The sequence below is a fragment of the Pempheris klunzingeri genome, chromosome 19 (genome assembly GCF_042242105.1).
Source record: "Pempheris klunzingeri isolate RE-2024b chromosome 19, fPemKlu1.hap1, whole genome shotgun sequence".
NCBI lineage: Eukaryota > Metazoa > Chordata > Actinopteri > Acropomatiformes > Pempheridae > Pempheris > Pempheris klunzingeri.
In genome coordinates, this window is record NC_092030.1 from 17,227,609 (window position 1) to 17,240,221 (window position 12,613).

At 41.5% G+C, this 12,613-nt stretch overlaps 1 protein-coding gene across 1 annotated transcript in view; it reads right to left on the reverse strand.

Moving 5' to 3' along the window:
* lamc3 (laminin, gamma 3) overlaps window positions 1–12,613 on the reverse strand; it is a 95,112-nt gene that overhangs the window by 28,482 nt on the left and 54,017 nt on the right. Inside the window, exon 11 of the mRNA XM_070850425.1 lies at window positions 72–181. Within this exon, the coding sequence (XP_070706526.1) occupies window positions 72–181 (110 nt within the window). The remainder of the gene's footprint in view (window positions 1–71; window positions 182–12,613) is intronic.

A 12,613-nucleotide genomic window follows, 5' to 3' on the forward strand; every position in this document is an offset into this window, starting at 1 on the left:
TAATTGTGTTGCATATATTAATGACAATCTAGAGTATTTGCATACACTAATAAACACTAATACAAACTTACAGTTGTGTCCTCCAGCATTGCTGATTTTGAGAGCTGTCAGGTTGTAAAGGAGACGTTGGAAATCAAAGGCAGACACTTGAGGTTTGAATCTCACCTCACTTTCATGAAGCCTGTGAAGTGAGAAGATAGAAAACATCATTTACAGTATATTTGTGCAATCAAAAAGACTAAGATTAAACAGCAAAACCATCAAATTTTAAAAGGTTCAAAAATCTATTTGAAGTGAATTTGTTTGTAATGTGGCTGATTTATGAACAACTGGAGTATTTTATAGCAATTTAATTACTCTCCACAGCCAAGAAAATAGGGAATGCTGCCACAGATGTGACTTTTTATGGTAGGCTATCTACAGCATTACCAGCAGACGCACACAGTGCAAAGAAAAAGTAAAATGCGCTGACTTCAACACAAATTCAGGGTCTTGATCATTGAGCTTTGCCATCTGCTGAAGGATGTTCTGCAAAGCCAGGCTGCACAGCTGACATCTGCCAGTTTTACCCCAGGTATCGTGCACTCTTTCCATCTTGATGATAGGTGCTGTGTCAGCTCCACAGGCGATGCTGTGTTAAATGTTCACGCAGTATCATGTGAAAGTCTTAAAGGTGAGAAGCAGCAGCATGCACTGGAGTTAGAAGCACAATTACAGATAACACTGTCAAATGTGTGGTGCATGCATTTGTTCCAAATGAGCCATTGAGTGTGCAGTTGTGTATGTTAGTCAAAGGGTAGATGAATACATTTTTGGTCTGATTGTAAGGGTTAAATAGTTCATTGTGATCTTCCTAAGAAGTTAAAGAGCTACAGGCACTAAAAACAAAGCCCTTGTCTCCTGCTGAAGGAGGAAAAGGAAGAAGCCGAGGGGATTTTTCAGAACCAAGGTGTCATAAGACTTCTTCTTTAGGTAGAGGAGATTGGAGCCAGCTTGAAAGTTATACAAAGTTTAATCTTACATGTAAGAGGAGCGTTTGACAGTGCAACAACATCATGGAGGTTACAGAGTAAAAGGCTCATCTGGTGAGCATATACAGTTAGGTTTTATAATGGGCGTTGTGGGTGTAGTTCTCACACATCGTGTCATCATCTACTGGCGTGAGAATTTCTTCTTGTCCTTGTAGGTATGAGGCTTCCCACCGCTGCAGAGCACACCCTCGATTGCCACTCTGTCTGGCAACGTGTGAGCATGTCCTTGGATGGCAATTCTCATAACACAAGGCATGCCAGAGATTTTTGTCAACCCAACTTTTGGGTTTTATTTCTCATATTCTTATTCTAAGACATATAGAACAATACGAGGCATTAGTGTCATCATTTTGAGCCACACTGCTAGTTTGGCTCAGCAATATCGGTGCACCACTTTGGTCCAGACTGATATATCCCAACAACTACGGGTTAGATTTCCATTACATTTTGTAAAGTTATTATCCTCCCTTCAGGATTATTTGCAACAAGTTTGGTGATCCAATTTTTTAAAAAAAAGTAATTTGTCCAGTACTTTTCCACCAATTTACTCACCTGCTTCACATTTCCCCCATTCCCCCTGTAGTACATATCCCTGTTATCCCTGTCTTATTGTCAGAGTTACTTTGTGCCTTTGCTTTCAACTCTTTATACTCTTTCTTCTGTAAATCTGTTATCTGACAGATGAAACCTATTATCTGCCTGATGTTTTTGGACTTTGAATTTCCTGCCTTCCCCTTTAGATTTGTTTGCCTGTTTGGACTGCATTCCTTGTTTTGACGTTTACCTGCCTCATTACTGCTTAAGCTTATGCATCTTTTTCACTCAATAAGTCTCTGAACTGTATCAGTCTGCCTAGCTGTCTACATTCAGGTCCTATCCCTTTTGCCCTGTGCTCACCAACCATGACACATTCAATCAAATGTGTTTATGGTGAAAAGCTGGGCGTCACAGAGAGGTCGGAGATGTGATATTGTTTGACTATGAAAAAAAAACGTGCACATTTTCAAACAGTCTCTCCTTGACAGCATTCACAGTGTTACACTTGAGAACGAAGTTCAAACCTCGGCTCCATTCGCACCTCCGTACAGCGGGAAATGGGTGTGAATGTCACATCATTATATTTATTTGACTGTTCGACAAACAACCCTGAAGTCTGAGTTGATTAACCCTTAGTATCCTTGAACACTCAGAGTTCGGGCTTTCAGAACAGCTGAAGTTTGTTCGAGCATTTTATTCAGTGTTGTCCATTTATTTATCATTAACCAGAGTTATATTTCCGTAATGGATCACAAAATGGTGGAATCGGGATTGTGTACTAGCCTACATTACATTTTAAATATGCGTCTTCAGATTTTATCTGGCGGGCACAAAACGCAGGGGCCAGCAATTAAAAAATGAAAAATATAGTTGAAAATTGAAAAACAACCCAAAAAGAATATCGATAAAAGACAGAGACATGATTGTAAGATCATAATCTGATCCACTGATGATGATTGATAAGGTGATTTGCAATTACAACAGGCATGGAGGTTACAATACAGAAGATTTTAAATTTTAGACATCTATGTAGATCTCGGCTCAGCAACATACAGTGGCTTCATTTTCAGCTACTTTTACAAATGTAGTGATCAAGATTATCAATAATTAATTCATCCCAAAGCATCACACCGACCTGTTACGATTTCTACTGAGATTACACTTTAGAATAGAATAAACTGACAGCTGTCTTGTGTGCACAAAAAAAAGAACTTCCATTCACAAAATGGCCATGCAGAGTTTTTATTCTGGGTTGAGTGACTTTATGCTGTGTAATATTTGAAGGTCTGGGCAAAAAGTGCTGTTCAAAGACATGACTGACAGCACATGAAAAGCACAACTTATGAGACTAATGAGTATCAAATATCCAACCAGGATTTTGATTTCAACATACTGTAAACCTCCGCAAATCGATAAACTTTGATACAATCAAAAAAAGTGTGTCTGGCTCTGTAAGAGGAAGGAGGGTAACTGTGTCTGTGACCATACCAGTTACCGTGGTAACTGACTCAGAGTTTAAGTTACTTCTATCCCTGGAACTGAAAACCCAGCGTTTTCTTCATCTCAGGGTTAACAAACTGAGAGTTTTCACTGAACCTGCTCTCTGAAACTGGAACCTCATCTGTGTTGAAGTCCTCCTACTTCATCTGCCTCAGCGTCTAGAAACAACAGTGCAACATTCACGTTGCTGAATACTCATTCCCTAAACAATAAAGCACTTCTCATCCATGACATCGTCACAGACAGGAAAATCGACTTTCTAAGCTTGACTGAGACTTTGTAACACTGAATCAAGCCACACACCCAGGCTAAGTGTACACACACACACACACACACACACACACACACACACAGGTCGTGCTCCATGGGTTGTGGTGGTGGACAGACAGTTATACATCGTTCTGACAACCCGGTTAAAAAAAATCAAGTACTCAGTGCTCAATGTTTTAGTGTGTTACATTCACACTGGCTGGGTCCACACAGCTCCAGGTGGTACTTGTCTACCGCCCCCCAAAAAACTCCACTACCTTCATGTCCAAGCTGTCTGAGCTACGCACTTCTGCTCCATGTCTCCATCTACACTCCTGCTCAGTGGCGTTAATATCCATGTGGACTGTTACAGCATGTTAAAATTCCCATCCATGCAACAGTCACTTGCTGGATGTGGTTTGCTTCACTGGTATAACTCCTTCAGGTTGAGGAACATCAAGACAGGGAGTGCACCAGATCCTCAGCTTTCAGATCCCTCTGACACCATGGTGGATGGCCTGGCCCTCAATCTTAACTCTCTTGCCCCACCTCAAAAACCAGGCTGTCTGCATCTCCTGTCCTGCCCATTGGTTCACCAGCAAACTTGGAGAGGCTCAATAAATGATCCATTACCACAGCCTACGCTTCCACTGCTATGCCAATGAAACACAGTTGTATCTCAGCACTAAACCATCCACTCAGCTGCCCCTACAGTCTCTTGTCAATAGCCTGCACAACATAAAAACCTGGATGTCATCTAATATACTCAAGTTAGATAGCAATAAAACAGAGCGTGACATGGGCAGCTGCTACATTTGGTCTCAGAGGTCTACACCCTGGGTGTTATTCAGGACTTCAAACATCAAATCCCACAATCCGACACCTCAAAAACAGCTTCAGACTGCAGCCAACACTCTCAGACACGGAGGTAGAGACACTCATACATAAGCCTTCATCACTTCCTGAGTGAATTAATGCAACTGAGTCTTGTCCAGGGTACCCAGCAAAGCCTTCGACAGGCTCCCATATGTGCAGTTCTCATCCACTCCAGGCCCAAGCAGCACATCTCACCCAAACCTCATCCACCTTCACTCATACGAAAGCCTCTTCCTCACCTATTAATCGCTCCATGCCCCTTGCCCCACAGTACTTATCAGACCTCCAACCTTATACACTATTCTAGAATCTGTGGTTCCTTTAGATATGGACCTCTTCACCAACCCCACACCAGCCTGTGGACTTTTGTGGACAGAGCCTTCAGTGTGACAACCACCACTCAGAGGAACTCTCTCTCTCTCCAGAGATCTGCAATGCAGCATCTTTGGACACTTGGGTTAGTAGTAGTAGTAGTAGTAGTAGTAGTACCAGTAGTAGTAGCAGTAGTAGCAGCAGTAGAAGTAGTAGTAGCAGTAGTAGCAGTAGTAGTAGTAGTAGTAGTAGTAGTAGTAGTAGTAGTAGTAGTAGTACCAGTAGTAGTAGCAGTAGTAGCAGCAGTAGAAGTAGTAGTAGTAGTAGTAGAAGCAGTAGTAGTAGTAGTAGTAGTAGTTGTAGTAGTAGTAGCAGTAGTAGTAGTAGTAGTAGCAGCAGCAGTAGTAGTAGTAGTAGTAGTAGTAGTAGTAGTTGTAGTAGTAGTAGCAGTAGTAGTAGTAGTAGCAGCAGTAGTAGTAGTAGTAGTAGTAGAAGCAGTAGTAGTAGTAGTAGTAGTAGCAGTAGTAGTAGCAGTAGAAGCAGCAGTAGTAGTAGAAGCAGTAGTAGTAGTAGCAGTAGTAGTAGTAGTAGTAGTAGTAGTAGCAGTAGTAGTAGCAGTAGAAGCAGCAGTAGTAGTAGAAGCAGTAGTAGTAGTAGTAGTAGTAGTAGTAGTAGTAGTAGTGTTAAGGCATTTGTTACAACTTATAAACCACATTTATGAAGGACACCTTTTTTTAAGTGGTACCCAATTATAATACATGAACCATGTAATTATAGCCAAGAACCATAAAAGAATAAAGTGTGAACCCTTTAGTTTGTTGACCATGTTGGCCTAACTCAGGGCTTTAAGTGTGAGTGTTCTTTTATTAGGTCAACTGTTCTAACTCGGTTTCAAAATCCTTTATTTTGTGTATGGCCTCTGTCTTAGCACTCACATTTATACTGTGCACATGAGAGCATGTGTGTGTGAGTGTGTGTGTGTGAGTGTGTGTGTGTGTGCGTGTGTGCATGCCTGGCTTGCCACACAAGACTCCATTGATGCGGCGGGTCCTTGTTCCCTGGCCTGACACGTAGGCACAGTAATAAAGAGAGGCAATTACAAACTGGGCCTCAAAGCCATGGTAATGGAGCTGGTCAGACAGCGATAAGCAGAGTGTGCATGAAAGTGAACAAACTCCCAGTCAGGCTTTCCCTATGGAGCATCAGTGTCCCTTTTAATCAGTACCAAGCAGAGCGCAGAGAGCCACACTGTAATTAAGCCTGCTCTGCTGAGGATGAGAGGAGATCATCAGGAGAGAAAAGCCCAAAAGAATACTGGACACACACATACACACACACACTCACTCACTCACACACACACACACACACACACACACACACACTCAAGCACAAGAACCCTTAGAGAGAAAACAGAGACACAGATACAAGGTGAGCAAGAGAGCAAGACATGAACAATGTGTGAGGGACGGAGAAAGAGAGTAAGAGAGGAATGATTAGGTACTGGGAGGATAAACAGGCATGTTAGTGACTGTGAAGTTGAAAAATACAAATTAGTTACCAAACACATTTGATCTTGATTGTCTATTAATAGCAGTGAAACATCAGCCCTTATCCTTCCAAGCAATGTGCACGTGACAGTTTGGTTGTGAGTGATTCTTCTTAAAGATGGAAGACACTGTAAAGAGTTCATTGAATAGTTGCTTGTTTCATTTATTGATGAGAATATTCACCACCTCGGCTTGTTGTTGAGCAGATTTTGCTTGTTTTATTTATTGGTTTTGAGGCCGTTGTGAGCCCACATTTGCTGTCAGTAGTACCAAAGCTAGCAGAAGTAGAACGCTGCTTCTACGGTGCAGGAAAAAGGCTGAAGAGGTCAAAACTCCAGCGACACTGGAAGAATACAGAACAACTTTAATGTCAGACCAGGCCACAGGCTGAAACACGTTGATCTGACAATAAAGTTATTCTGCATACTGCAAGTGCTGCTGGAATTTCGACCTCTTCGGTTAAACCAAAACCTCCTAAATTTCAAGGATTAGTTGGATTACTGCTCTGAAATGAGTTAGCATATTTGACATTCTAATAGAATGCTTTTTGTAGGTGAACCTACAGTCTACAGATAAACCATAAATATGGAATCCTGAAAAGGGCATTGTATATGAAAGCGCCATTAGGACTGAGCTTTTAGTTCGGGACTGTAGCGGTTAATAAATCCCAAATAATTCACAGGTTTACCCAGGCACATAGTAATTCCATGTTTCTCCTTGCTCTGCTCTGTCACCTACAGCTAAAGTTGTTTTCTTTTCTTTTTTTCATTTTGGCAGCAAAGTCTGCTTTCTGTTCAATATATTTAGCTGTCCCTGATCTATGATCAAAGCCAGTGAATTTTCAAAACATGACAGGAATGATCTCAGTGCCAGATGGACCTCATGCCCACACTACTACTAGCGCTCTGCTGACTGCTACAAATTGGCTCATACATTAAAAGGCATTCATATGAGCAGTTTCCTGAAGCAGGCAGTTAGAGGAGTGAACAGCTGATAACCAGCGACTAACTGTATGTAGAACATTTATCAGCTGATAGTAAAAAGTAGCTGAGTATCTGAGGGGTTCTTTATGGCATGAATATTATCCGTACAAGCCGCAGACGTGCACATACTGCTACAAGCAAGGCAATAAAACCTCCCAGCCTGCTGATTTCAAGGGAGCACAAAGTGAGCAGAGGTAACATCACAGAGAAGAGTGGATACTATCTTAATACAGGCCATTCACCTCCTCATCAATCCCCTCCACTCCAATCCCAGTGCCTCCATATATTTCTCCTTCATCTGATTTTGAAATGATCTTTGCACCAGGTGGGAAAACGCAGCCACTTAACAGGTTTACACCTTTACCAGCAATGAATGCAGATGCTGACAGTCAAGAGCGATGTGTGCTGCTACGGATGTGTTTTGCTTTCGCATGCCTACAGGGAACCACGTAAATATACCCATTTTTGATACATTTTTTCATGCATATGTTGCATCAGATTGTTGCAAATCAAACTGCCAGATGGCCAAATGGATTGATGTGTTTGTGTGGAAGCTCAGACTTTCACAAATTATTGACATATTTGCATATGTGAGTGTGACAGAAAGAGGCAGGAAGAGACAGAGGGAGCATGAGGAAATGATATAGAGCACATGGAGAAGTGCATCTGTGCATGTACCTGAGAAGTATAATGTGATCTGAAGTTCTCCGGAGAGGAACACTTAATGGCAGTCTCCATCCCCCAAGCTCCAGCGCATTTCAAAAAGGGAACCGAAGAGCTTCTTTAGCCAGGGCTCTTGGTGCTATGGGGGAACTCATTACTGGTGCGCAGACACCAGAGAGAGGCATGGCAGTATTGGAGGGGACAGTAAGACACAAACTGTGTCCCAGTTCAGGGCTTGGATCCTCTGATGTGGCAAGCAAAAAAGATGTGCCTTTCCCTTAAAGGCTAATGTCAACATACACACAACGCTGATGCTACGGATGCTATGCTATTAGGTTTACTATGTTCACTAGTGGAGTTTAACATGTTAGCACACCAACATTTGCCAATTAGAAGTAAAAAAAAAAAAAAAAAGTACTGGTGAGGTTGATGGATTATATGATGACAAAGTACACAAAGAACTTAACACATCTAGATTTTGACCTAATGGTGGTGTTAAATGAAAAGTCACAGCATCACCAAAGTTATTACAATTCTACCCGAACGGAACATCAACACAGGACCTTGAATAGTTGTTGAGACATTTCCTTTAAAACCGCAAATGTGACCCTCTACAGGAAGTCAATAAATCATATTGGGGACCATGACTGTCTGACAAAACTTCCTGAAAATTCATCTGGTTTATTCCATCACACTGCCATCATCTTGCCAATAACACACTGTGCCTCTCTTTCCCATCACCTGATGCTCCAGTTGAAGAGGGCATCTCTTCTTTAACCCACACCACTAAAAGCAATTTCAACAAGACTGATCTGTCCTTTGTCAAATTCTGTTATCCACCGCCACAGGCAAGAGCACAAGTATATTGACTCCTGCCCAAAGTGCCAACAATGGTAGTGCGATTCTAGACAACCACCTGCTGTGTGAGCCCATCATTGCAACCACAACCTGATCCAGCAGGTTGACGCTTTGCAACATCCATCAGTTCAGACCTTTGCTCATTGAGGATTTTGGTCAGCTTCTTGCTCATGCTTTAATCATCTCCCTTCTGAACTCATGCAGCTCCCCTCCTGGCAAAGTACAACTTATTCAAAATGGTGTAGCCCATTGCACCTTTTCTTTCTCAAAATGTAACCTACCACTGTTTTTGTAGATTTCTTTCAGTGGCAGCCAATAGCCGACTGCCCATTGTTATCAAGACTGTAGGAGTGTGATCCCAGAAGTATGCAAAGGCACTACAGGACTGTTTTGAGCTAACGGACTGGAACATAGTCTGTGGAGCACACAGAGAGGACAATGCAGAGCTCCCTGGCTGCATAACATGTCAATTTCCATGTGGAACCTTCAATTCCATTAAACAGTTTGCTGTTTTTTGTGTTTCATTTAAGACAAACCCTGGAAAACAAAGAAAATTAAATCCCTTCTTAGGGAAGAAGAGGGCTTCCAGGGCTGGCTACAGGGAGGAAGTTAAGTTGGTCTGTGGGTGCCGAGGAGGAGAAGTACAGATAGAAACACAGGGGCAGAATTGAAGACAAATTGCAACAAAACAGTGTGAAGGAGGTGCTGAGTGGGATGAGAAGGATTACTGGCTGCAAGACGCCAGGCCAAGTGGGGGAAGAAAACAAAAATAGAGTGAATGACTTAAGCCTGTTTTTTAACAGGTTCAGTGTGGAGACCAGGCCAGCTGCACCCAGTCCCCCAGGTTCATGGGCCTAATGAGATCTCGTCACAACAATGTGAGTGATTACGCTGCTGCTTCCCCACATACCGTCACATCACTGTTCACCTCTTCAGCCCCAGTCTGCCTCCTCCAGTCACTCCCGCCTCCAGATTGACCATTTTGCCGTGAAGGGCAAAAAGGAAACACGTCTGCAGGAGGTTTGGCAGAGAGCAAATAGGTGCAAGGAGAAGCAAGCGGAAGTCCACTGTGTGATGAAAAGAGCCAGTAGACTCCAGCTGAGAAAATGGCGAAAGCACAGTTGTACGGATACTTGAGGGTGAGTATCAATAACAACTAGAACTAGTCTGCGGGCACAGGATTATAAGGGATGGGAGTAGGCAGTTCCCTTTAAGAAGGAAGTACTACAGTTCTAACCACAGTCTACATTTATAGTATGCTATTGAGGCACTATTAACATCTTAAAGGAAACAGCAGATTTTGTTGCTGTGCTGGAGACAAAGGCTCGAGATATGTTCACTTTTTTCAAGTCTGTCTTAAATAGGAGATGGATAAATGATCGATATGACAATATATATTATATATTACCTTTATTCCCTTGATGCATGATCAATACATGCATCACGCATGAAGTACGATCAAATGCTGTAGTCTGTACTTTCCTGCCTTTTGCCCATTGACCATTACCTTACTAGAATGTCACCTGGAGAGATCACCAATCAAAATAAGAACCAGTTTCATTTACAGGAAGTAAACACATAAAGTGTCGCAGAGATGGTGAAGTTTGGTTTCTGTTCCATAGATGGAACAAACACAATCAACAAACAACATGTGGTGTGTAAAATCTGTTGAACTAAAATACAGAGAAAAAACAGCAAATGTGCATAGTCAAATTCTCCACCATCACCCCGTAGTTTCAGAGAAAGTCAAGAAACCAGCCGACTAGACCTCACAGTGTCGTTGAAAATGGAGGCTGCGCGATATGAAATGCCAATAGTTGGAAACATTTCCCCCTGAGAAGGCCACTGTATGCAGAGACAAAGGTGGAGGACGCACTAGAGTTAACAGCCTGAGGAATGTCTACTCTGTTACACTGACTCACACTTGCACATATTCATTCACTCCCTCACTTCCCAAACTGAGGTGGAACAGCCCAGGCCTACATGTACCTTTTTATTGCTATCATAGCATTGAAGTAAAATGCAAATCAAATCAGTTGCACAGATATTGTGATATATCAAACTGAGATTAGGAACCGCGTGTATCGTAATAGGGTTGTTATTGTGTTATTATCACAAAATATTGTGATCATGTCTGCAATGCCCACCCCTAGTCATAGAACAGTACATATATAGATATATATATATATATATATATAGATATATATATATGGCTGTATATATGGCTATATATCCGCTGTAATTGTTCCTTCTGTCTCGACTGATTCAATGATTGCATCATAGTTTGATTCCAATAAAAGTGATGGGGGACCAAATCCATCATTGTCTGGGGAAACTAAACTGACTGTGACTGAAGATGGCTGAAGTCTCACATTAGCTTCAGCTTAACTTTCAGAATGTGTTTTTACACCGAATGAGGATTTGTTCCCTAACAACATACAAACTAAATACATTATAAATCTCTTCACGACCAGTATTGCAGTGATCAGTAACTCTTTCACTTTACACAGGAAAAGGGCACGGAAGAATAACTTCAAGGCAAATTTGAAAAAATGCAAACATGTCCTTGAACTTAAATGAATCTTGGAATAAAGAAAATGATCAAAAAAAACAATTATAAATGCTTCAACACAGACTTGTTTAGGAAGTGAAACGAATAAACTCTGGGTCACGACGCAGTGAAAAACAATGCAGGCTGGCAAAAGACAACTCAATCAGCGCTTTAGTCTCAGTTTCCAAATACAGATGCTAATCAACTGTCTACAACACAGACAAACAATTAGAGCTGACTCATACACAATTTAATATAATCTAACCGTAGACACTCAGAAAACAAAAACAGCAGACTGCCTGCTACGAGTCATGTAAACACCATCAGCTCTGTGTGACAGGAACTGTGTCGCTGCTTGATTTTGATTGCTGCTAACTTTATCACAACATCCAACCCCTGATTGCTGCAGTATTCAAAGAGGTGCTGCTGCCCTCCAATTATAATAAGAAATGTTACCCGCTAGGTCTAAATAATGTAGTACTGTTAATATTGAATTGCTCTGTGAGTTTATATTTATCTGTGATGTGATTACTATCAGAGTAAAAGTGTGTCTATATGTAGGCGTGGGAGGGTACAGTACACATTACACATGAGTGAGTGAACTGCTCAGAGATTTACAACTGCAACTGTTAACAGCAAAGTTCTGCAGCAGGTCAGAGATGTTTTAGCTATAAAATGATATGGAAAAAAAAATATTCAATGCAAACTTAACTTTTCCATTATAATAGAAAAGTTGCTGAGTCAAATCCTGACACGAGGGCAGCCGCGATCCACAGCATACACACACACACACAGTGTATGTTTCTGCAGAGCCTGAAGAGCACACATACACACATTGTCATTCCCTTTAGGAATTTGTCCTACAAACAACTTCTACAGTTCCTAATGATGAGAGTAGCAGTTCCCTTTTTTTTTTCCTGTATCTACTGATTTCACAAGACGTATAGCTTTTACTCTCCTCACAAGTTAAGCTGCCAATTAAATATACAACATAGCAGAATATTTTACACCACCAACCCAAATTAATCAATTAATAAGGTAAGAACTGTATTTGAACTCCATCTTGCAAAAATCATTTAAAAAAGAATCTAATAGGTCTGCTCATCGGCTTCCAGTGTACTGTCCAGTTACCAAGGTGGCAGGCTGGTGAATACTGTTCTTATCAATATAGCAATGTGTATGTGTGAGCGTTAATGTGTATGCTGCTTGAATTGCTGTTTATATCATTATCCCTTTATATCCGAACCATGCATTCACGTTTGTTTACCTCCTTAATGTTTGTATGACCGTCTTTGGTATGATATCGTTTATATTCTACTTTTTCTTCGCTCCTTCAGCGGCCCAGTTCTCTCACCAAAATCAATAATGTTTCATTTGATCAGCTGGCTGTCTGCAGCTGCTTTTATCAAATTTGAAGCCCTAGTTTTGGCAAATCAGGCTGCAAAGGGACTATTTCCAGGACATGGACCCGCTCTTCACTCCACCCGAGGCTCTACATGCTATTGC